The sequence below is a fragment of the Branchiostoma lanceolatum genome, chromosome 1 (genome assembly GCF_035083965.1).
Source record: "Branchiostoma lanceolatum isolate klBraLanc5 chromosome 1, klBraLanc5.hap2, whole genome shotgun sequence".
Taxonomy (NCBI): domain Eukaryota; kingdom Metazoa; phylum Chordata; class Leptocardii; order Amphioxiformes; family Branchiostomatidae; genus Branchiostoma; species Branchiostoma lanceolatum.
In genome coordinates, this window is record NC_089722.1 from 34,511,308 (window position 1) to 34,536,985 (window position 25,678).

A 25,678-nucleotide genomic window follows, 5' to 3' on the forward strand; every position below is an offset into this window, starting at 1 on the left:
GAAACAACAGCTAAAAGTCGCTGTTCACGCCCACCTTTTGCCATCTTCATCACGAATTCTATTGCAAAATCTTGGCGTGCGTATGACCACGACTCACGCAAGCCTCTTATGTACGTATTAAAGACTCTTTAAAGGAACGCGGATGCAAGTGATAAGGTAATGTACAATAGTTCTCGAATCGGAGGCCAGTCCTAGTCCGAATCGTCGGCTGAATATTTGCTGCCAACTTCAGGCTGAAGAAGTTTACATCCGCAAGTTTCTCGCACGATTTGTCTCAAGCAAGGAGGTTAAAATAACCTCCTTGTATCAAGGAAGTCTAAACAATCAACCTCCCAACTATCGTCTCTCACGACACTGTTCCCTGCTGGATAGACGAAGCGAAGTGGTCAGGACAAGTGGCCTTAGTTTACAGCCAGGAATCACATTTTGGGACCATTGTTGTTTTTTCTGCGGATGGACAAAATGTCGAAGTTCTGGGCGGTCCTGTGCCATGTGGTGATGACGTTTTTAGTTCTTCTCCCTGTGTCCGTGAACTTGAAAGGGTTTCTTGGCAAGAGACAGATCGACACAACACACTACCATGACTATGACGAGATGTCAACACTACTGCAAGACTATGCAAACAGGTAACACACTGTAACATCTAGGTTCTACATGTATGGGGAGGTCGAGACTATACTAACATATGGGGAGGTCAAGACCTGAGTACTAGTAGTACTGTCTTCCGAGATTCGAACCCGGGCCGCCAGCCCATGAACTCAACGCACTGTAAAAACCCAAAGGGGCGAGTATGCCGCTCCCGGGATTAGAAGTGAAGTGAAGTGAAGTGAACTTTATTGCTCAACAATCGTACATGGTACAATGTATGGCATGAAATCAACAAGCTACAAGGCTAATCTATCCTACAATTCTAAGTACAAAATATTTTCGAAACCAGTGTATTTGTTACAATATATAATCATGTATGGGTAATTCTGTCTCGCTTTTCGAATGATTTATGGAGAAATTGACCTATGTACATGGATATAGGACACTACCAACTCGATTTTGGGTGAATCAGCCCTTTTTGGGTAACTTACTCAACCCAATAGAGTCAAAATGGGTAAAAAGGGGTGACCTGGTTTGGCATTGTTTCCATGTAGATGTATTGGGTGAAAACGAAATTCACACCTAGGTCATAGAGGAGTAAGATTGGGTGAAAATAGGTTTCACAAATATGTGTGAAATGACCCCTCGCTGCCCAAGTTCTTGGTGAAACCAAGGATATTTAACCTCCTTGGTGAAACTGAAAGAAATCATAATGGTACTGCTGCAACTGGGCAACATTTTGGGGCGGAATTTTCTTTTGGCATGTTGGCTCTACTCAGAAAGCTTTGTTATTCAGCTCACAGGTAAATTTCAAACAAAAGAACTTGGAGTGATGCTTTTTGCAGACAATGAAACAGTCTTCATAAGAAATACAGCAGGCCAGACAGTGCCTAGACACAGATGTGTATTGGATCCTGTTCTAGATTGGGTTAGCTGGTTTTTTTCTGAGAAAAGAAAGATTATACCAAGAACTACGATTTTCCCAGATTAGGCAAAAAGCCTACCAAGTTCCATAACTGCAAATTCGCAAGAGGAAAGTCATAATGGTATAGTCAAGGAGGTTGGCCACACAAGCATTTCCCTTGCTGCTTCACACTTTGTACCAGAGGTGTTATGAAATGCATGGGTAAAAATGGGTACTTTTCCATTGTGTTCTGTTGCAAAGTAAACGCATGGGGTTTCACCCAAAACTTGCATAATCAGCAGGTAAGCCGAGGTACGGGAATTGGCGAGGTTCCCGTGCGGGAACTGCACCATACAGGTGGTAAAATTCCCGCACGGGAACCTCTCCACCTAGAAGCGCGGACGCCCGTGCGGGATAGTCACCACTTGGGACCGACATCGCCCGCACGGGTTTTCACTACTAAGTACCCACATTGCATTCACGGGAATTTCACCAATCACGTCCGACATCGTCCGTACGGGACTTTCACCAGTCGTCGGGCCAACACCGTCCGTACGGGAATATCACTAGTCGTGGCCTACATTGTCCGTACGGGAATTTCACCAGTCGTGACCAACGTCGCCCGCACGGGTTTTCACTACTCAATATCGATATTAACTTGATGCTTGAGTTCAGAGGGCCAAAATGTGCTGAATACTATTTGCATCTGATACAAATGTTTCTCTTTTCTTTTGTACAGGCACGTCGATATCGATTGTCGGAGAAAAGCCAGCAATGCCGTTTGGTCTTAAATCATTAACGTCAGGGCTGTTGATTTGTTTTTGCCATGTTCTGTTCGTTCTGGTTTGTGTTCCGTTTTGACGTTACTTCCGTTTTCTAAGTTATTTTGTTTTCCGTTTTGACGTTACCTTGAGATCCGTTCTCATATCCGGGATTTGCCGTTTATACCAGATCGAGTTGCGTTTTGATGTTTGAAGAACCAAGTACATAATTTTGAAGGATATGTACAAAATGCAACGAAGTTGCACGCTCACAAACGAACCATTGTCATTTTTGCAATACTTTCTAATTCTCTACAAGAAGAAAGGTAAGTCACTGGTTGAGCTGCATAAAACAGCGGACCCACCTAGGACATACGGTAGGTTTGTAATCTAAAGAATAAAGTGAACGGTGGCTTCATTATGAAACAAAAATAAACATGTGACATGTCATGTGTTTTCAATGATAAAGTTTTTTAAAATTATCAGTCTGAAAATATACATTTGTCAGGCTTCAAATCAGCTACGTAGACCCAGCCGTTTGACAACTTATTTTCTTACCGTCCGCTATCGGTGATATACATGCTGCAATCTCAGATTGACAATCAGGAAGTTTAAAAAAGCGTTATGATGTTTTCAATTGTGTAAGTAGATTAAATAAATGGCTAACAAACTTGAACAAGTAACGCTGATTTGCATTAAACGAACATCGGGTGAAAAGAGCACCCTGTCACATTTACCTACAACCGCTAAGCAGAATTGTAGTAGACTCGTGGTAGAATTCAAATGAAATGGATGAAATTTCAATCAAATGTGTCGATGATTCGACTTGAACATACATCATGTTAGTATAAAAGGTAAGGTGCATATGTAGTGTTAGATCAAACGAAATAATGTCTCGAAAAATACGAGACTGATGATAAAATCTCTTCCGAAGAGGAAGTCAGTTAACTGTTTTCGGTATTCTTCCTCGTACACTTATAAACTGCGCACCTGTGTATAAAAGGGAACATTACAAAGCAGTTAACAGTCTGTCACAAATATATCTTATGACACTCTATCTATGAAAAAAGAGGGATTTTGCAACTCTAGTACATGTACTTGTATTTCCAAAGGCTTTGTTATTCACCGAGTCCTATGGACGACACAACAGAAAATTCGACACACAATTGACTTAACAATACACGTTGTTTTAAGAACGGCCTTTGTTCTCAGCGTTGTTAGCGTTTCCGGCTCGCATACTCATAATTGTTTATCCACACTGATGCGAGCCTTAATCTGCATTGTCTAAAATAACAGTTCTGTATCTGGAATATTTAACGATAATATTTAAAATAAAGTTTGATCGAATAAGAATTGCCGTATGAAAGTTTGGCCCGTTTAAAATGCCGTAGAAAAATCCTATTTCTATACAATAGTTGATTGCAAATTGCTAATTTTGTGCCCAAATCGTTTTCAACAGCTGAAAGCGGTCACAACCTTACAGGAATTAACATGTGTTTTTATTCGTGACAAAAGAGGGAAAACTGAAGGAAAACAGATTGGAGACCAGGGGTGGGTAAGAAAATGAAACAGTGTAGATTTAGCTAGCCGTGGTTGTTCTGATGAAGACGTTAGCTGTGAAAGTTCCTGGGGGAAAATGTGGCTTCCGAACTTCATTGGCAACGATAGTGCTAGTGAAATCTCGCAAGGCCGGCCAAACATATCCGTTTGCTTTTTTTAATACGACTTCCGCCGGCGAAATATCTCCGTTATATGCAAACTCGAGAAGTGACTTGCCCTTCCTTCCCTATTTCACTCTAAATGAGAAATCACTATGTTTCAAATTCTAACGTTCATTATATTCGTAGGTCTGACAAGATATTCGTGAGAGCAACAGACTGATGTCAAGCCATAAAACAGCAATAAACCTGAAATTCAAAATGGCGAGGCGTCGCGTGACTACAAAGACAAGAGAAATAACAACATTCGTCTTTACACACAAATTCAAAACAACAACAACAAACTGGCGGTACGAGTTTCAATATTCGATTGCGTAGTGTCGACTTTGTGGGTGATAGTTTTGGAAATTCCAGTACTACGGTTGACTCTGTGACTCAACACGCGTACGGTATCACAATATTGCTCAAATTCCCGTACGGACGATGTCGGACATGAGTGGTGATGTTTTAGCCTCCACCAGGCGTAGCGTTCGGCAAAAAAGGGAATAATTGGCCAGTAGAATCGGTCCACGGTAAAGTTAATACTGCGCCCAGAAATAAAACTCTGGTGGCCAAACTTCCCTGGCAAATATATTCTCCCTATAGCCTATACCCGGCGTAGTTAGTCTGGTAGATGTTGGCCACGACTGGTGAAATTCCCATACGGACAATGTAGGCCACGATTGGTGAAATTCCCGTACGGACGATGTCGGTCGTGATTAGTGAAATTCCCGAACGGACGATGTCGGTCGTGATTGGTGAAATTCCCGAACGGACGATGTCGGTCGTGATTGGTGAAATTCCCGTACGGACGATGTCGGTCGTGATTGGTGAAAATCCCGTACTGACAATGTGGGTCACGACTGGTGATATTCCCGTACGGGCAATGTAGGCCACGATCGCGCCTGGTGAAAATCCCGTACGGACGATGTCGGCCGTGATTGGTGAAATTCCCGAACGGACAATGTAGGCCACGGCTGGTGAAAGTCCCGTACGGACGATGTCGGCCGTAAGTGGTGAAATTCCCGTGTATTCAATGTGGGTACTAGTACTTGGTAGTGAAAACCCGTGCGGGCGATGTCGGTCCCAAGTGGTGACATTCCCGCACGGGCGTCCGCGCTTCTAGGTGGAGAGGTTCCCGTGCGGGAATTTTACCACCTGTATGGTGCAGTTCCCGCACGGGAACCTCGCCAATTCCCGTACTTGGGCCTACCTCTAATCAGCCCAGGATAGAACAATGAGGTACCCCTTGTTACCCTTTCTTACCCAACCATTTTGAGTTAGTTACCCAAAAAGGGCTGATTCACCCAAAACCGAGTTGGTAGTGGGAGTCGGACATGACAACAGTACATAGAAAATATCGCTCTGTGTACCAGATAGGGTGAAGTTTGTTTTAGTAATAATAGTCTGTAAAAGCATATCTCTCTCTTTGCTATAAGTTGGACAATTCATCACAAAGTGGAATTCATCCTCAACACTTCCATTACATGTGGGACACAATCTCTGAGTGGCTGGTGTGTTGTGGTGTCGACCCTTTTCAACTTCTAAGCAATGTGCACTGATTCTCAGCTTTGTTATGCTATTTGCAAACAGTTTATTATGAATTGATGTGAGATATGTTTCCATGCCAAAGTGTTTTTTGATTTTAGAATATGCGTGTAGTTTACTGGAATGTCTAAGTTGTTCCCTCCAGCCAGAAAGAAATGAGTCTTTCAGACGTTCTTTGAATATAATTCCAAAATAATTGGCATTAACTGCGGGGTTAAGCCAAACATTTTGGAACCCATGTCTACATAATATATCTTGAACGTGAGTAGCCCAGTCATGTTCTTCTTCGACTGAAGTGTCGTATGCTTTTTTAACAATCTTGTCATTAGGTGAATATTACCCCCGCCTATCCCGATCCGCACGGCTTGGGAAATCAATGCGCTAACCACTAGGCTAAAAGGTCCGGACCAGTTTGACTGGTCAGTTAGTGGAGGTTGATCCCCACTATTACACTACTCCCCCTTTTCTTTCAAGACTCGTCCCGAGTCTCCGAGTACGACATTCCCTGTGTGATCTGATCGTTACTCACAGGGCCGGCGTAGGAACCACTGTAAAAACCCAAAGGGGCGAGTATGCCGCTCCCGGGATTAGAACCCCCGCCTATCCCGATCCGCACGGCTTGGGATATCAACGCACTAACCACTAGGCTAAAAGGTTAGGACCAGAGTTAGACTACCAGGTCAGTTGGTGGTGCTTGAACCCCACCCATTGACTGTTAAGGTGCCCTAAGCGATTTCAGGGGGTGAAACTGGAAATATTCTGGATAAAGTAATCTATATGAAATTGACATTTACTTCCCCATATTAGCACATTTGCATCATTATTTCATACTTTGGGCGTTTAAACAGAGCACAGTAACAAGTCGCTAAAGGAGTATCTTATTTATTGGTACCACCCAATAATCAGCCCAGAATCCAGCCGTAACCATTTTCTGTAGACAATTTTCGGAAAGTTCCGGCCGCGTGTCGTCACAATATCCGTGCAAATTGAGCCATGACCACGTGATTGATTCTCCGGAAGCTTTTGGGACTTATCGGTCAGAATCGCGCTTGTTCGGAATATTTGAAATAATGGCTGGCCAGTCCAAGTTTCAGGGTTGTCATGACGTGCACAGGAGTCCTTCCAGGGCAGCAACTTATTTCCAATCGGTGACAAGTTTACCATGGACAGTCGAATTTTCATTTTGATGACATGTACAGTGTATACAAACATTTATGTCATGCCTGGGCCTGATACGGGTGTTTCGGACCGTGTGATAACTATCCGGATCACATAGGGTTCGGGAGTGTACACAGGCTTCCATAGAATATTTCGAATGCATTTCGAGCGCGCCAGTTGCGCTGCCATCGTGAATTCGAATACCGGATTTGGAGGTTAGAATCAATGTTGTTGCAGTTTTGTGTTCGAGGACACAAAACTCCCTCAACTTCTGGCGCATTTCGCATTAAAATGTGTGTTTTCTCGGGTGGGTATGGCCAAGGTATGACATAAAGGAAATACAACACGGTCGGGCTGGTACCTCGGGTGATACGGAATACCCCGTGTTGTATTCTATATGTAAACGGGGGACAGAGCACTGCAACGATATAACTATAAGACTTACCTTGCCTGATATCACTTTATTGCCAGACTGATGGCCATCCTCGGAGGCCACCAAGTGCAAGCTTTCTAGGGGGGTCGGGGGGCATGCCCACCCGGAAAATTTGGACATTTTGAACCCTCTTTAATGTATACCAACAGGTAACACAGTGTATGGGGAAGTTAAGACTACACTAATTGGTATGGAGAGGTTGAGACTACAGTGTACTAACAGGTAACACAATGTATGGGGGGGGTGAGACCATACTAACAGGTAACACAATGTATGGGGAGGTTGAGACTATACTAACAGGTAACACAGTGTATGGGGAAGTTGAGACTATACTACTAGTATATCTAACTGATAACACAGTGTATGGGGAGGTTGAGACTATATATACTAACTAGTATGGGGAGGTCGAGACTAACAGGTAACATATCATCATACTGTAACTTACTAGTAGGTCTATAGGGCATACATCACTGATGAGGTGTTCTTTAAACACCTTTCTTGCAACACCTGTCGCTGTGCTGTTTTCTGCAGGTATTCCCACATCACACAGTTGTTCAGCATCGGCCAGAGTGTGCAGGGTCGTGACCTCTGGGTCATGAGGATCACAGACAAACCGGACCAGACAGAGGCTGGGGAACCCTGGGTCAAACTTGTTGGTAACATGCACGGAAACGAGGCCATCAGCCGAGAAGTCCTCATCTATCTAATCCAGCATCTGTGTGAGCATTATCACCATGACGACCAGGTCACTCAACTTGTTGACACCACTAACATCTACATCATGCCCAGTATGAACCCAGACGGCTTTGAGAAGGCGAGGGAAGGACAGTGTGGTGGGACGCTCGGACGAGAAAATGCTAACGGCGTGGACTTGAATCGAAACTTTCCGGATCAGTTCAGCTCGCAGAACTATCTGGACTCACAGTTTGAACCAGAAACCATCCACATGATGAAGTGGGTCATGGAAAACAAATTTGTTCTGTCTGGGAATTTTCATGGTGGGGATTTGGTGGCGAGTTACCCGTTTGATGATTCTGCACGACATGGAAATGGAATCTACAGCAAGGCACCTGATGATGACGTCTTCAAACACCTGGCTCATGTGTATGCAAACAGTCATCTGACAATGCACAACAACAGGGGATGTGACAGGTGGGAACACTTCCAAGATGGCATCACCAATGGGGCAAAGTGGTATGATGTACCAGGTCAGTGAGCGTCTTTCTATAGATATTGTATTGGACTGCACCAAATTTGCAAATTTGTCACCTGAAGTTACAATTCTTTTAGAAAAAATGGCAATACATTGTATTATGCAAGTGACACAAAATGGTGCACTCACTACAAATCTCTTTTTGATGAAACTTAATCTTTGAACATTGGTGTCCAGTGGCAACGCTGTGAATTCCTATCAAGTTATCTTATGTCTGATTCGAGCCAAAACTGAGAATACGTCATTCCTCGTGTGGCCATTTTGTTTAATAGAGGTCACATGGTCTTACGTTACACATCACCACAAGGGAAAACTGGCAAAGATTTGAAAACTTTTAACATATTAGTAACCCAAATGCCTGAGTCAATGGAAAAGTGATGGTACTACATGTAAAAGCTTTAATGATATGTATTATTCAATATCTTTATTACAATGAATCCACACATCCTGGCATATCTCACACAGGTACAGAACGTCTGTTACACACAGAAAGTTCTACATAAGCCCAGATATTTTTTATTTCCTTCTGTCCTAGGTGGTATGCAGGATTTTAACTACATGTACAGCAACTGTTTTGAGATTACCTTGGAGCTGTCTTGTTGTAAGTACCCAACAGCCGACCATCTGTCCAAGGAGTGGGACAACAACAGGCCAGCTCTCCTAGCATATCTCACACAGGTATGTCTGTTACACACATGTAAACTCACAACAGGCCAGCTCTCCTAGCATTCTCACACGGGTACGTCTGTTACACACATGTACATTCACAACAGGCCAGCTCTCCTAGCATTCTCACACAGGTACGTCTGTTACACACATGTACATTCACAACAGGCCAGCTCTCCTAGCATTCTCACACAGGTACGTCTGTTACACACATGTACATGTACATTCACAACAGGCCAGCTTTCCTACATGTAGCATATCTCACACAGGTAGGTCTGTTACACACATGTACATGTACATTCACAACAGGCCAGCTCTCCTAGCATTCTCACACAGGTACGTCTGTTACACACATGTACATTCACAACAGGCCAGCTCTCCTGGCATTCTCACACAGGTACGTCTGTTACACACATGTACATGTACATTCACAACAGGCCAGCTCTCCTAGCATTCGCACACAGGTATGTCTGTTAGTGTTACACACAATCTCACACACCGATTGTACTGTTGGTCCTTCGTATTGTGCATTCACAACAGGCCAGCTCTCCTGGCATATCTCACACAGGTACGTCTGTTACACACATGTACGTGTACATTCACAACAGGCCAGCTCTCCTAGCATTCTCACACAGGTACGTCTGTTACACACATGTACATGTAAATTACACCAGGCCAGCTCTCCTAGCATTCTCACACAGGTACATGTACGTCTGTTACACACAATCTCACACACCGATTGTACCGTTGGTCCTTCGTATTGTGCATTCACAACAGGCCACCTCTCCTGGCATATCTCACACAGGTACGTCTGTTACACACATGTAGGTGTACATTCACACCAGGCCAGCTCTCCTAGCATTCTCACACAGGTACATGTACGTCTGTTACACACAATCTCACACACCGATTGTACCGTTGGTCCTTCGTATTGTGCATTCACAACAGGCCACCTCTCCTGGCATATCTCACACAGGTACGTCTGTTACACACATGTACATGTACATTCACAACAGGCCAGCTCTCCTAGCATTCTCACACAGGTACGTCTGTTACACACATGTACATGTACATTCACAACAGGCCAGCTCTCCTACATGTAGCATATCTCACACAGGTACGTCTGTTACACACATGTACATTCACAACATGCCAGCTCTCCTGGCATATCTCACAGGTACATGTACGTATGTTACACACATATATACATTGTATGTACACTTTCTACAGGCTAGGTCGAAAAAGACATGTGGAGTTTTCAGTTTTTGTTAATGACTTACATACATGATTTTTGTGTTGACATTATCAGAACAACAAAGACATTATGCTAACCATTGAGGACAACCCTTGACTGGCACCTATAAGCATACAGTCACATTGTTCTATCAACTGCAAAACTGTTAAAGTTAAAGTGACCTGGGCGTCTTGAAAAGACACATAGGCGTGGCGCCCATCTCCATTTCTATAGCCCTTGGGCCACACACATTTGTGCAAGTCACTACAGCAGGGGGCTGATCCGCTGAGTGCTAAGCAGAGAAAGCAGTATGTATCATTTTTAAAGTCTTTGGTATGACCCGGCCGGAGTTCGAACTCACAACCTACCAACGTATAAGGCGAACACTCTACCAACTAGGCCATTGCACCGGTCAAAACTGTACGGCATTCAAATTCAGATGACTAGATTAAACACATCATGAATGTGCCTTAGTAACAAATGGGATACATTATTGTAAAGAACAATGAATTTCAAGCTTTCAAATGATATCTTACAATGAAATTGATAAGAAATTATCAATGGAGATATGATCGTCCCCAAAAAAGTTTCCTAACTTTTTGGCGACTCCTCAGGGGTGAGCCTAATGGTATATATATTGTGTGCAGTTTGCAAAAATTCTACGAATTGCACAGGAATGTGAAAGTACACGGGACGATAACTCAAGAATGCCTGAATGTATTTGGTAGGTGGGTAGGTATTTGTGAGACCTTGAAACAAGTGGATTTTGGGCCCCCTAGCAACTTTCTATGGTACTGAGGGGAATTTTCGCTTTTAAAATCTCGTGTTTTGAAAATGCTGTGGTCATGATTTTTTTAGTGGTGGATAGCTCTTTGTTGGGAAAATAGGTCCTGTAGATTTGGACCCCCTAGCGGCTTTATTGGAACTGCAGGAGCTGATTTTGTCTCAAACTTTGAAAGAGAGTAATGCAAGAAGGGGCTGACGGATTGTCACGATGTTTCTGTGCTTATTTTGTACGTCTCCCCAGGCCCACAGGGGAATGAGGGGTTTTGTGACCAGCTGTGACACTAATCAGGGGATCGAAGACGCCACCATTACCGTGATGGGAATTGACCACAACGTTACCACAGCCAGTCATGGTGACTTCTGGAGACTCCTAGTTCCTGGGACCTACACTATCACTGCCAGTGCACATGGGTATGTTCACTGTACTACATGTACAATGTACCTCTCAATCTTAACTTGAGGTCCTGATTTGTATGTTCTCCTAGACTACATGTATTCTGATTTTTTCACCAGAAAACTACCAAAATAATTGTTTCTTTGTGTACATTCTTTCTTGTGTGTGTTGGGGTAGCCTGATTAAATTGCGGTTATACTAGCGACTCGCCCAACAACCGCCGGCTCCTTGGGTGGAGGGGCCGTTACAGCCTTGGACAGCAGAGTTTGTGTTACACAGACTAGTGTTGGGGTTTCCCAGCCAGTTGGTGGTCTACATGTTCTTAGTAGAGAGTTGAAGTCCTCTGCTGTGCTGCAGGGTGAGGCCTTTGTTTCACATTTGATTTGTTGTTTACTAATATGGGATGCCAGGAAACTCCTGGCCAAGGGTACGCATGGGCCCAGCTGGGCACCCTCCCTTTTCTGGCCCCTCAACTTTTAGGCATGCGTGCAGCTGTTTAACTGGTTGATTAAAAGGTGCAGTGTGTACAGTGTACAATGTACATACCAACAATCACAATGCAAAAGTCAATGACCAATTGAGATGCATATTAACTACAAAGGGAAGAGGAAAGCCTGGAGGTCAGGGTTCCTCCAAAGGAGTGATAACACCCTGGAATGATGATGATGATTAACTACAAAAGCTGTACCCATCAGTACTGTTAACAGTTATTTGTATAAAAGGCAAAGGTAAATGTAAAGGAACTCCCATAGCCTTTTTGAGGCCGTAGGGGCAGTGGATTGTTATCCAGGGTCCAGGGCTCGGTATTGGAAGGTGGAGCCCATCTCTCTCCTTTGACTGCCTTTTACCTCCTCAACTGAATTCAGAAACCAATGTTTACACCAAGGTGGAGTGAGGAAAGTCATTTAAAGTGCATTTACCATGCAAGGACACAACATCTAGCCAGGAATGCCATGTGATGCCAACCATCCCATGAGTTGTATAGCCAGTACATGGACATTGTACCTTTGGTATATAACACACCATTTCATGCTGTGCAATGTTGTTCCTTGTCAGGTACATGAGTGAAACCTTCACAGATGTGGCAGTAGAGGCTGACCAGGCCACAGAGGTGAACTTTACCCTCCATGCTATGGGAGCTGACCACGCCCCACCTGTCAGCACACTCCACCCCACCCTCCAGCCAAACCAGATCAAGCACCATAATTACTTGGAAATGAAAAACTTTATGACCAAGGTCAGTGCATCTTTGGTTTCATAGTAGTCAATAGATACAATGTAGTCTTTGTTGAATACATTATGGTTTTAGTAGTACATGTAAAAGCTATTTCAGATCTATTCAATGCTTTCAAGCTCTCCAGTATGGCATTATATGCATGTATTGGAGTTTTCTTTGATCTTTTTATTGATATCTGGAACTAATAAGAATGAGTCTTGATTACAGTCTTATATATAGAATGTGTAGGTAGAACATTGTGTCTGAGTTGTTTCCCTGTACAAGTGGCATGGGCATAGAAGGATTTAAACCAAATTCCCCTTACCACTTGACATGAGTAGTATAATATACATGTATTATTTTAGGAAGGTTTGATGCAACCTATAGTGACTCCCCTCACCTATGCTACAACATTATTGCCATGTGTTTATCACGTAAACTTCACGTGCCGCCCAGTGTTTTGACACTGACTGCACAACATTATTTTCTTCAATCGCATCAAGCAAGCGGCTTGACAAACATAGTGACTTTACTATCATTTGTAGACTACATGTACTTTGGACAGTTAAGGTGCATTTTTTTCTGATCTACCGGTATGTTCTTCAAGCCTTAGTATAGCGCTAGAACTAGAAGGTAAAATACTAAAGTGGCCAATGATAGGTAACCCTAGCACAATTCTACATCATAGACTTCAGTATAAATACAGTACATGCTCACACAGCATTAAACAGGCAGAAAATGATGTTCAGACCATGCATTTTTCTTTTTAGAAGAGCCTGGTATATATTTCTGCCCAAGGGTTAAACATTTGACTTTGACCACGCGGTTTTAAGTTTATTTGTTTTCCAGTAACTAGCCTTTTGCATTAAGTGGACTAAGCAGAGAGCAGACAGACCATAGCAAAGTTAAATTTCTGTGCTAAGTTTGTTGTTACTTTTATGAATGAGTCCTCCTGTGTGTGTTTGCCATGCTGTAGTTTGCCAGGACCTACCCAGAGATCACTCGCATGTACAGCATTGGACAGTCTGTAGAGGCTCGGGACCTGCTAGTGATGGAGATATCAGATAACCCAGGGGTTCATGAACCAGGTCAGTGACAGTCCTTATTTTGTGGGTATCTTACTGTCACTCACTCACTCACTTACTGTACTGTGCCAAATTGTCTCTAGTACAGAGAGTGCAGGAAGAGTGTGGGCACTGTGAAAATTGCAGGGGATATATGTACAATATGCTGTGTCACTGGATGGACATTAATTGTGACATAACAGAACAGTGCTTTTAAATTAGTGAAAAGAATATTGAACCACAGACAATGGCATAGAATACTATCTATGTTGTATCCTTAGTGATGCAAAAGTGTTTGATATGATTGTATTCTAAGTGAAATTGAATGATAATTTGCAATGTACTGTATTTTTTTGTTCAATGTGGAACTCCAGGAGAGCCAGAGTTTAAGTACATTGGGAACATGCATGGTAACGAGGTTGTTGGGCGCGAGGTCCTGCTTCTCCTGGTTCAGCTGCTGTGTGAGAACTATGGGAAGGACGCAGACCTGACGCGACTGGTGAACACTACCAGGATCCACATCATGCCCTCCATGAACCCAGATGGGTATGAAATTTCTCAGGAAGGTAGGGAACAATTACTGTCAATGATTTGGTTATAGTAAGAGGCTGAAGTTTCTCATGTGGGACAGAATACATATTCTTGGTTATTTTCATTTTTGAATTTAAACAGTTTCTCTTGGGAGTAGAGTTAGGTGTTATAGTGGAGCTGGGTGAATTCAGAGTGGTCGTTAGGGTCCTGAATCATCGATGTGTTCATTTAAGGTATATAGATTAATTTTTGATCCAGCTAGTATTATGATAGAGGAAAAAAATTTGCAACAGTTAGCAGGTATGTACGTTTTGACCCCTTTAGTCAGTGGGAAATCTACAGAAACGTTAATGAGTGTTTCCGTATGTATGACCCTAATGACCACTCACTCCACCTTTAGTTAGCAGCTGTGCAAGAGAAACTGTTAGCAGTTCAGAAAGGAAAATAGAGATATATAGACCAATAGTCTGAGATCCTATGGAAATATGTCTTACTGGTATTGTATTGTCATGTAAAATGTCAGCTTCCTGTAATCGGACGTGTCAGTCCTGTGAAATCTTTATTCAAATGCTCTCATTAGTCCACAACTGTGCATGCCTGCAGAGGTCTGTATCATACTGTAAGTTACAACTTCACTTTAGCACATCACTTTATCTTTGTTGATCTGGTACTGTTCAACAATAACATCCTCTAAATGAAACTGTTTTTGTGGACCTACACTTTATATCCTACATGTACATGGATTCCAATACACTACACAGTAGTAACTTTGTTTTCCCATACACACAATCGTAGTCTTAGTTCAGCCATATAAGGCCAAGATTCTATTGGCGATAATAAAAAGTGATGAATATGCTTGTTTATCCAGGTGATGTTCGGGGTATCACTGGACGCAAGAATGCCCATGGAGTGGACCTTAATCGTAACTTCCCAGACCAGTACTTTGGTGAGGGGAAGCTTGAACCAGAGACGATGGCTGTTATGGAGTGGACAAAAAGAGTCCCATTTGTCCTGTCTGCCAGCTTGCATGGAGGCAACCTGGTTGCTGACTATCCATTTGACGACTCTCCAAAGAAGGGCCATGCAGTGTACAGTAAATGTCCTGACGATGTCGTCTTCAAACAGTTAGCTGAATCATACTCCCTTGTACGTAATATGCTTTTTTGGCTTCACCATTGATTAATGATTGTTAGGTTAACTTTTCTTTTGTTTTTTGGCTCTTTTATATTATATTTGGCTCTTCTCAAACAGGGGACCTCCCTTTAACATCCATTATCCAAGGGACATCCCTAACAGAAGCTAGGTACTCATTTCCAGAGTGAAGTGAGGAAACTCCTGTGATGAGACTTGAGAGCTACATGTATGTAATGAGGGAGGATACAAAGTTAGTCACTCACTGATATTTTAAACAATTAGTCATCATTTTAAACCGTAATTTTACCTTACAGGCACATCCCACCATGCACAGTGGCCACCCCTGTGATGACATCAAACCGGATGAGTACTTTCAGGATGGCATCACCAACGGGGCAGCCTGGTACAATGTACCTGGTAGGTATTGCCACAAAGGTAGACTTCTATTTGTTGCACTAACTTCGACCAGTCCACTTTGGGACTTTGTTGGGTTTCAGTAGATCTACAATCTTTGCATGTCGCCACATCTTGGGTGGGTGAGTACCATTGGTGCAGTAATGTTGAGTAGCTCTAGTAACCAGTCTAAGGCCTTGTCACCGAAATGTTTAATCATCAACTGTTGCAGTGTGAAGAAGTGCCAAAAGTTTATATCCTCCATTATCAATTGCATGTTTCTTAACTGGAGTAGATTTTCTGATCCTCCTCAGAGGAAGGTGGTGACAGACAGTCACTGAAACATTGTCTAGTAGGCAATATTTGGTTATCCAATGATCTATCAAACTCATGAAGCTGTTAACTGAAAAGTGATTGTTGTAAACCACTTCTTTCATCCCCCAGGTGTCATGCAGGACTGGGACTACCTGAATACCAATGACTTTGAAGTTGCCATTGAACTTGGCTGTGTGAAGTTTCCATATGGCAATGACCTTCCTGAGTACTGGCATGCGAATAAAGAAGCTTTGGTGGAATACATCAAACAAGTATGTAGATGTTGCTGACCATTATAAGTATGACTGCATGAAGTTCCTTTGACTTCCATGATTGTGGAAAGATACAATGATGTAGCAAGTCCACACCCATAAAAAATTCTGACTCATGATATCACGGCAGTAACTTTAAACACAAATTACTGTAGAAAGCCAGCAGAAATGTTTCAATTTCTATTTTTTGTCTTAAATAATGTATCTTACTCTTTTAGTAAAGATAACATAGACCCCAGTCATGACCAATAGCATACCAATCTTTACAATATTTTATAGAGCTGTCAAAATGTTAGAATCTGATCTACATGTAGTCCTATTTCTTAATGCTTTTGATAGCATACAATGTATTTTTCCATTGGCCTATTCCATGTCTTTTAGAATACTTTGGAGACTCAAGTCTTGAAAAGTACTACTTTATTGTTACCTTCTGAAAAAAAATGTCCTACCGAAATTTTATTTATTGAAACTTTGATCAATACAATATACAGTAAGGCAATGAGTCGTACAGAATTCTTTTGATAATCAATGATAAATATCAAAGGCTGTGTTTCTTTCTGATGGGGTTGTTGTCATGTGTGGAAATGTCATGTTCAGGTTCACAAGGGTGTGAAAGGGTTTGTGCTGACTACTGATGGCAGTGGAATCTCTGGTGCCTCCATCATGGTCCACGGGATCAATCACACTGTGACATCTGCAGCTGGGGGAGACTACTGGAGACTGCTGGTCTCTGGAACGTACCAACTCACCGCAGCGGCACAGGGGTGAGAACCAATCTTCATCTGGCAGGAAGTTCATTCCGTCAACTTCCTATTTTCTGTTCCTTACCAACCATCTGTGCAAAATTCCTGCATTGTTAAATTGATAAATACATGTCACAGATTATCAAATTCTTTTACTTAGCTACATGTACATGTGATATGCATCATGTGGTTATCAAATTCTTCACTGGTCCAGGTGTGTTCCTTTGTCCTGATGCCCTTGGTCTGATGGGTTTTTGATGTTGAATATCATGGCATCTGGGCCTAATATACTGATCCTACAATGTATAACCTGCCCACCTCAGTCAAAATGTAGAAATATATCATGCAGCCACTCTCTCATTAGTTGAAATGATAATTCCAGTGCTCTCATTGGTTGAACTGCTAATTGTGATCGACAGTCAGGATCAGTCTATTAGATTATGACATGTGGTCACAAGTCTTGAACAGAGTAATAATCATTCTAGAGCCATTTGCCTGGCTAACTACTAGATGTTTATCGGCATGTTCGACTAAACATGGTATTTAATTCACCATTTTCATGACACAAGTAAAAGAATCTATTATTAGGTCACAAGGTTGTGTTCTAATTATATAGTAATCAGGTCCTCAGTTATATCCTGAGGAAGATCAGAGGACTGGTCAAAAATTCATTTGTGTCAACTTGGAATGAAGTTGAATTTTTTTCATATTCATAAGCTTGTTGATTTATGAAGAAAATAACTTAAACTGTCTTAAAGATTTCTAGCCATCCTAACATTCGATGTGTTTAAAACATCATCTCTTCACAGATATCAAAGTGTCACTCAAGAATTGACCATAGGGGATGGTGATGCAACAAAGCTGAATTTTACACTTCAGTCCTGGAGTGAAGAAAATGACTACGGTCTTCTAAATGACCCAAGCTACAGCTCAAATGAGGAACTTGTTGCAATTATCAAGAAATACTCAAAAGAACATCAAGAAATCATTCGGATGGAGGAAACATCTGACAACAATGTTATTGATGTGGAGATATTTGGAAAACTGGTCAGGAGAAGACGAGATGATGATGTCACCAGGGTTCAACCACATGTTGCTCTGATTGGTGGACTAAATGGAGATGAACCAATAGGAAGTGAGATCCTCATAAGGCTGATTAGGCATCTGGTAGAAGGTAGGGTTTGATTTATCATTAATACATGTACCTATATCAAGCTAACAGAAAATGGTCAAAGTCATCTAAGAAAATGTAGATTGTACCAAATGAAAGTTTTAAACCCTGGAAGAAATAATGATCTTAGCATGGTTCTTCCTATAATCACATAATTTTTGTACATACCCTAACTGACACTGTATAAGCTAGCCATGTTATAGCCTTACATGTATGTCAGGGTTCATTTTATATTGATGAAAGGTAATCGATAATCTATCATTCACATCCTGCACTGTACCAGAGATATTAAGATCCATTGGCCTAAGCTTCAATGTTCTGCACAGGTTATGATAAAGATGACAGAATAAAGAGGTTAGTAGACAACACCCACATCCATGTGATGGCAGCAGTGGACCTGTCCTCCTTCAGCCATGCTGTAGAAGGAGACTGTACAGGGCAGCACTACACAGGCACCAGGATTCAGGACCGCTTTACACTGGACTCACATGCTGAGGTACATAGGAACAGATCTTTCATTTGGTCTCATAATTAAGATTTGTACTCAGAAGAACAGAAGAGAACATGTCTCTGAATAATTTCATCATTTTGGTAAGTGAGTGAATAACAAAGTCCTTTCTTCAAAACCCAGATATTTTGTTTCGGTGAGTGTGTGTCATCTTCCTCAGAGCAATACTGACTGGTTCCACATTCTATTTTGCACTGTGACTCTGTTGCTGCTAATAGATGGACATTCATCTATTTGTATACATGAAAATACATTACTTGTACGTTTGGAACTGCACAAGATGTACATATAAAGCAAGATATTTACAAAAATATTTCACGGAGGTCTGAGGTCTACAAACTCTTGTTTACAGCAAGTTTCAATGAGTCGTAGACACTGTTTAATAGGATACAATTAAATTAGTTTATTTTCTGTTCTCTCCCAGTTCCCTCAGGTAGCCACGGTGAAACAATGGTTTAAGAAGCACAAGTTTGACCTTGCTCTGAGTCTGGAGGCAGGCGGGTTGGTCATGAGGTTTCCCTTGGACTATCCACGGGAAGGCCTCCCCATAGCTGACGGGGCCACCACACAGGATGACCTACTCTTTAAGGAGATAGCAAAAGAGTATGCTGTCAGCAACCCAGCAATGCATGCAGGTAGGTTTTGAGATAGCGGATATCACACTTTTGTCTAACATCTCACCCAGATGAGCTGTGTAAATGTTTTTATGTCATACGCGGGTCGCAAAAATGTTCAAAATGGGTGTTCTGGACTGGGTGATAACTTTGGGTTATCACACAGGCTTCCATAGAATATTGAGAATGCATTTCAAGTACGCTGAGTGCGCCGCTGTCGTACATTCAAATACATTTTGTTCCGAAGTACGCTGTTTCTAGCAGTGTCAATCTGGGCAAGTCATTACTGATGATGTTTGATATACAAATGCAAATGTTAAGTACCACATCAATATTCTTTGCAGGTGCATCTTGCAACAATAAAACATTTAACCAAGGCATCAGCATTGGAGCTTCCTTTAAGGAGACAAAGAACACCTTGCTGGACTATGCATACATCAAGGAGCATGTTTCCATGGTAAGCAATAACACACCGTGGAGCTGCTAAAATCACCTCTAACAGGATAATATAGCTTGTGTGATGACTGTGTGTAACAATGTGTCTGTCTGGGGGCCATTGTAGGTTCACCAGGTCAATTTTTCAGTGATGGTACTGTAGTGCAAAACTGTTGTCTTTTCATTGTAATCATAATCTTTTCATTCTTGTCGCTCATTCTCGTCCTCTAATGGCTGTCATGATCTGTAAAAATGTAATTTCTTGTTGTTAGGCCATGATGATTTTATTACACAGATGACATTCTCTGGGAAACCCAAAACTGATTCGAGCATCCAAATAAAAAAAGTTACCTTTATTATGAAATATATGTGGTTTGGAAGGATGAACAAAACACATGTGGTATACCGGATAATAGATTCCTCTTCTTTGACTTTGGAATTGACTTTGGCATTCTACAACATTTGTATCCATTTTTCAAATATTTTTTTGCAATTTACAGCTGCTTTGTGTGATTTACAGGACTGGTATATATATGGCTGAAACTTTTTTTGTTATTTTTTGAAACAGACAAAAATTGATGCTCACGCGGATGTCATCCATATAATCAAATCAACAGGGCCTAATGATTAAAGAATAACAACCATTTTCACTGTCTTGTCATCCAATTTGAAAACAGTAGAAACCTGTTTTTCCTGTCCCTTCTTGTACCCTAAACTTGTACTTGAATAGGTGTGCATGCACTGCCTATATGATATGGCCTGCATCAATGGTTTCTCTCCCATGTCTGCATGTACAATGTATGGTTAGGTCCCACCACTACTACAACCACCCTGCCACTACGCCACAGATGGGATGATGCCACAGTGTCTACACTATTCTTTTAATCCCAGCTTGTCTAAGACCTGTTCATTTTTTACATGTTGATGTCATTTTATTTTCAGAATTCTATGATGGCTATGTTCAACAGTTGGAAGATAAACTACAGTTAATTTTGAGTTGCTAATCTTTTGAGTTGCACAATCATGAAGCTGTTGTTATCATGACATTTGTTGTTTTCTACTCTGTAGCTCGCTGCCTATGTCTCTTGCTGCAAGTATCCGCAGAGTGAAGATGTCCCCAAGATTTGGAGAGAAAACTTAGAACCTCTTGTGGGATTCCTGAGTCAAGCCCAACAAGGTACAGGGGAAGAAGCAATCACATGTACTTAACATTTTTCATATATCCCTACCTCTCTTTATCACAAAGCTTTGCCAGTAATCCACTTAGTTCAGCCCATGAGGAAATACATGGTATGCTTGGCTGATACATGCATATGTATATACATAAATAAAAAATGTGTGATAGAACTCATCCTACCCCTGTACATGTAGCATAGTACATTGTATTGCTAAAGCTTAGTCTTTGTTGAAAATAATGATTTATGGTAAATTTTTTGACTTTAATCATTTGAAAAATATGTATTGTGAGATACATTGCAACATCCATAATATCCTTTACTTACACTGAAAGTAACTGAGTTGGGCGATTTTGAAATAAGCTTAAATGAGAAATTCAGCTGACAATCCATTCAGGGGTTTTCTAAGGTAAAGAGGGAGTAAGGTGACACCATAATAGTATCATACTACATGATACATTTTGTACAATGTACTTCCTTAAAATGTGTAAATTGCATATTAAACATATTAAAAGGTGGATAGTTCATTCAACAAATAGCCAGTGCTGTTCAGTTAAAGATTTAGTTCTGAACCTCCTATTTGTTTTGGAAGTTAAAGTGTAAACCCTGCTTTATCATGCGTTTAGCCTGGAAACCATACCCTCAGTGGCTCCCCGATATCTCTATGGCACTGGGAGTGATGCTCGCCCGCCCAGACAGCTTAGCCCGATCGGGGTGTTGGTTTACGGCCTTGGATCAAATTACGTTGCCACCTAGGGCGGCGGCGAAAGTAGGGTGGCAGCGGAAGTAGGGTGGCAGTGGAAGTAGGGTGGCAGTGGAAGTAGGGTGGCAGCGGAAGTAGGGTGGCAGCTAAGTTGAAACAATAAAGCAGACTGGGCCCGGGAAAACACCCCTAAACCGACCCCTAGAGAGTGGGACCAGGCTATCATGCGTTTGGATGTTAAAGACATTATGTGACTATATGTACATATATACCAGGTGTCCATGCTGTTGTGCGAGACCAGGAGGGAAACCCTGTACCAGGCGCCATAATGTTTATAGAGGGAGACCCACGGAATGTGTCTGTAGACCCAGAGAAAGGCACCTTCAAGATGCTTCCATCAGGACAACATAGGCTTCGGGTTCAGGCAGAGGTAAGAAAAAATAGATATTTTGAGGTTTTGTGCCATACCATATTTTTTCAGTTAAAGTTCACTCTTTCTAATATTTCTATTTTCAAATTATGCATGTAATTTTAAATTAGTACTCCATGTTTGTTGCTACTGACTATGCTGATTGAAAGGTAAATAAATCAAGTTCATGGGCACAGCTGTCATTTGTGTTCAAAATATGCTTGTACATTTATACAATTCTAACAAGACTGATGGTAGCGCCATCATCATCATCATCGGTCGACCCCCGGGGGGGACGGGGCAAGTCCATGCACAACCGCGGACCACTCCATCCTGTCTGCCATGGCCGCACTCAAGTCCTCCATATGAATTCCGGTGTCTCTGGACAGAGCCCTCGGGAAGGTCAGCTTCCTGGAGTGTGTTTTTCCCCGGGGCCTCCACAGAATGAGTGAGGAGATTATCTCCTCACTTGCCCGAAGGCAGTGACCAGCAAACTGGACCCTTCTCTGTCTGAGTCTGTGTGACACCCGTGGAAGAGAACCGTAAATGGTCTGAATAGTTGGGTGATGTTTCCAACTCAAGTCCTGTGCTTTGCGTAGAAGTGAAGTATAAGTTCCATCTAGTTTCTTCTCCAAGCGAGTAGTCAAAGTCCAGGTTTCACCACCGTACAGCAAAATTGGCTCAACTACAGTACGGAAAACTTGTATTTTAAGATTGTTATTTATGGTAGCGCCATATCACTGCGGTCACCGGTCACTGCATAGCGGTTTTAGTGCTGCTAAATACCCGACCTGTACCAAGCAGTCACACATTCAACTATCATACACATACTAGAAAATAAAGCTTCACAAAACACAATGTGGGTCTAATCATATATTGATTTCATTGAGTAGAAAAGCGACCAAAGAAAAACAACATAAAATGTCTGCCGTCTGACTACATTTTCCCACAGGAGTGTGGCAGTGTACATGTAGGTGGCAGGACGATCCAGTAATGGAGAATATGGCAAACATTGGCCACATGCAATTATAAACCCTGTGTAAGGACCAGTACACCAGCACTAACCTTTATATTCAGCTACTTTTTATTTCAAGCTCTGAGTTGTATAAGATGTGCACAGATGGTCTCCTGAGACTCGACTGACAAAAAGAAAGAGATTAAAAGATATACATCATGACTTTGAAATGAAATCTGATGTTATTAGTGTGGACTGCAGGATATTATTATTAAAGTGTGTATATATAGAATACAACACGGGGTATTCCGTATCACCCGAGGTACCAGCCCGACCGCGGGTCGGATCCGACCCGCGGGAGGGCTGGGACCGAGGGTGATGCGGAATACCCCGTGTTGTATTTTATCTATGTCATACCTTGGTCACACCCACCCAAGAAAACACACATTTTAATGCGAAATGCGCCAGAAGTTGAGGTATTTTTATGTCCTCGAACACAGAACTGCAACAACATTGATTCTAACCTCCAAATCCGGTATTCGAATTTCCGATGGCGGCGCAACCGGCGGGCTCGAAATGCATTCGAAATATTCTATGGAAGCCTGTGTGATAACACTCCCGAACCCTATTTGATCCGGAAAGTTATCACACGGTCCGGAACACCCGTATCAGGCCCAGACAGGACATAAAACCTAGTATCTTACCGATTGCATGTTTAATGTAATGATCATGTTTTTCCCCAGGGTTAGCCTTTAGAAATAGCTTTCACTTGTTGAGCAACCCTGGCATGTAAATACAATGTACATGCTGAACCAATAGATAAATAGATGAATATAAGTGTGGCTGATCAGACTGCCTGATTTTGTGAGTGATTTTTTTTGCTAAGATGTAATGGGGTATTTTTCCATCCTCAGGGTTTCTCCAGTGAGACAAAGCAGGTTCACATTGAAGACGGACAGACCAAGGAACTAGACTTCATCATGGTCAGGGAAGAAACACTGATGTTCCATGGCTATGAAGATATGCAGCAGATGCTGACAGATATGACAGAAAAATACCCCAACATAACAAAGTTGTACAGGTAACAATAAGATACACACATGTATGTTTTGTTATTTAGCCTATCTCAGAAGCTGTATGGAGTGGATTTAAGAGTTTAAATTTTTCTTGGCTTTCTTCCTGACAAAAAAAGCTACCGTGGAATCTATAGTATACAACCTGAAAGAATCAAGATCATAGCATGTCCAGGACAAAATACAGTAGAAACTGCTTAACTGCACATCCCATTTGTCAGCGTATTTCGTGCAATTATCCGAATGGTGCAACAAAGCGAAGTTGCCCAGCTGGACCGCACCACAAACACACCAAAAACAATACCCCCAATTTTCCTTGAGGTAATAATGACATGATTGTAAATAGTGATTTACTAACAAATGTATTGGTTTCCCGATGATAGCTAGTCTAGTCTATTAGTAAACCAGCTGAATGTGACCAGTAAAAAACAGGTTTATTTTTCAAAGGGAATTCGGGCATTTAGTGGGCCAAGGCTTAATTTGGAATACTGTTAGATAATACTGATTTTTGTCCTACTGCAGTATTGGCGAGACAGTCAACTTTCGTCGCCTCTGGGTTCTGGAAATCAGTAAGACACCAGGCACTCACCAGCCAGGCCAGCCTGAGGTCAAGTTCGTGGGGAATATACATGGTAACGAGGTGGTTGGGCGTGAACTCCTGCTAGCCTTCATCAACCACCTGTGCAGTAGCTATGGATACGACGATGATGTCACAAAGGTTGGTCAGTCACCTGCTGCTTTTGAATATTACATATCATTGCTGTCCACCACTTCTTCTTTGTCATCAGCTGATCCGTGATGAGTTGCATGTCCAATCATATTTTACAGTTCATTGTTCTGACCCTTTTAGTGCCTATATGAACATGGAGCTCAATTGTGAGGCTGCTACTGCCTAGGGCCATCTCTTTCATTATCCATGTATACACTCATCAGTAACTGTTTGATAATGTGTCTGACACAGCTCCTCTGTGGTTTTCATTGGGCTGATAACTTGTGTTCTATCATGGCATCATAAGATTTGGGGAATTCTAATGATTGAATCGGGGACTCTCTGGATGCTGGTACTGAAATCCAAATCACATTCTGTCAAGTGTTTTTTATTTTGTTTTGCATGATTTGCAATATCGTGTAATATACTTAAACAGACTGCGATATAGATACTATACGAACGAATGTAAACATTTGTTTGTTGCTTCATGCTTTTCATTGTCATTACTTACTGGTACTTTATTTACAATAGCTGGATTGCACATTTTAAATGATTTTTTTCCTTAGTAATTTGCATACACCAAAATTTTGAGAAAATTATCATATTTTGATTCAGATTCAATAAAAGGATACCTAAACATTAGTATACATTTTCAGGACATTTCTACCTGGATACCGTTCCTAGATATGCTTGTAACCATGTAACACTAACTATGATCTCTACAAACTTCACAAAGTTTAGTTAAATGAGCAATCGAGCAAGAATTATGCTTTTTTGATAAATTTCACTGCTACAAGATCTACGCTTGTACTTTTCAAGATCTACAAGGTTTCCTCTTATTTGATGTTGTGGAACTTAGCATTCTCTTACCATACA

The 25,678-nt window shown here is 41.8% G+C and overlaps 1 protein-coding gene across 2 annotated transcripts in view; it reads left to right on the top strand.

Annotated features, from left to right (window-relative positions):
• The first annotated feature begins 10 nt into the window (after window positions 1–10).
• Window positions 11–25,678, top strand: part of LOC136420951 (carboxypeptidase D-like) — a 35,925-nt gene continuing 10,257 nt past the window's right edge. Inside the window, exons 1-19 of one of the 2 annotated variants that reach the window (XM_066408095.1) lie at window positions 11–626; window positions 7,621–8,297; window positions 8,838–8,980; window positions 11,230–11,399; window positions 12,439–12,619; window positions 13,575–13,686; window positions 14,037–14,228; window positions 15,062–15,339; window positions 15,642–15,744; window positions 16,165–16,307; window positions 16,905–17,071; window positions 17,860–18,224; window positions 18,548–18,717; window positions 19,154–19,364; window positions 19,688–19,800; window positions 20,847–20,955; window positions 21,932–22,086; window positions 23,935–24,101; window positions 24,616–24,811. In XM_066408095.1, coding sequence (XP_066264192.1) covers window positions 454–626; window positions 7,621–8,297; window positions 8,838–8,980; window positions 11,230–11,399; window positions 12,439–12,619; window positions 13,575–13,686; window positions 14,037–14,228; window positions 15,062–15,339; window positions 15,642–15,744; window positions 16,165–16,307; window positions 16,905–17,071; window positions 17,860–18,224; window positions 18,548–18,717; window positions 19,154–19,364; window positions 19,688–19,800; window positions 20,847–20,955; window positions 21,932–22,086; window positions 23,935–24,101; window positions 24,616–24,811 — 3,825 coding nt within the window. In that variant the 5' untranslated portion in view covers window positions 11–453. Of the gene's footprint in view, window positions 627–7,620; window positions 8,298–8,837; window positions 8,981–10,013; window positions 10,086–11,229; window positions 11,400–12,438; window positions 12,620–13,574; window positions 13,687–14,036; window positions 14,229–15,061; window positions 15,340–15,641; window positions 15,745–16,164; window positions 16,308–16,904; window positions 17,072–17,859; window positions 18,225–18,547; window positions 18,718–19,153; window positions 19,365–19,687; window positions 19,801–20,846; window positions 20,956–21,931; window positions 22,087–23,934; window positions 24,102–24,615; window positions 24,812–25,678 lie in introns of those variants that run through there. The other variant, XM_066408103.1, reaches the window with a different exon arrangement.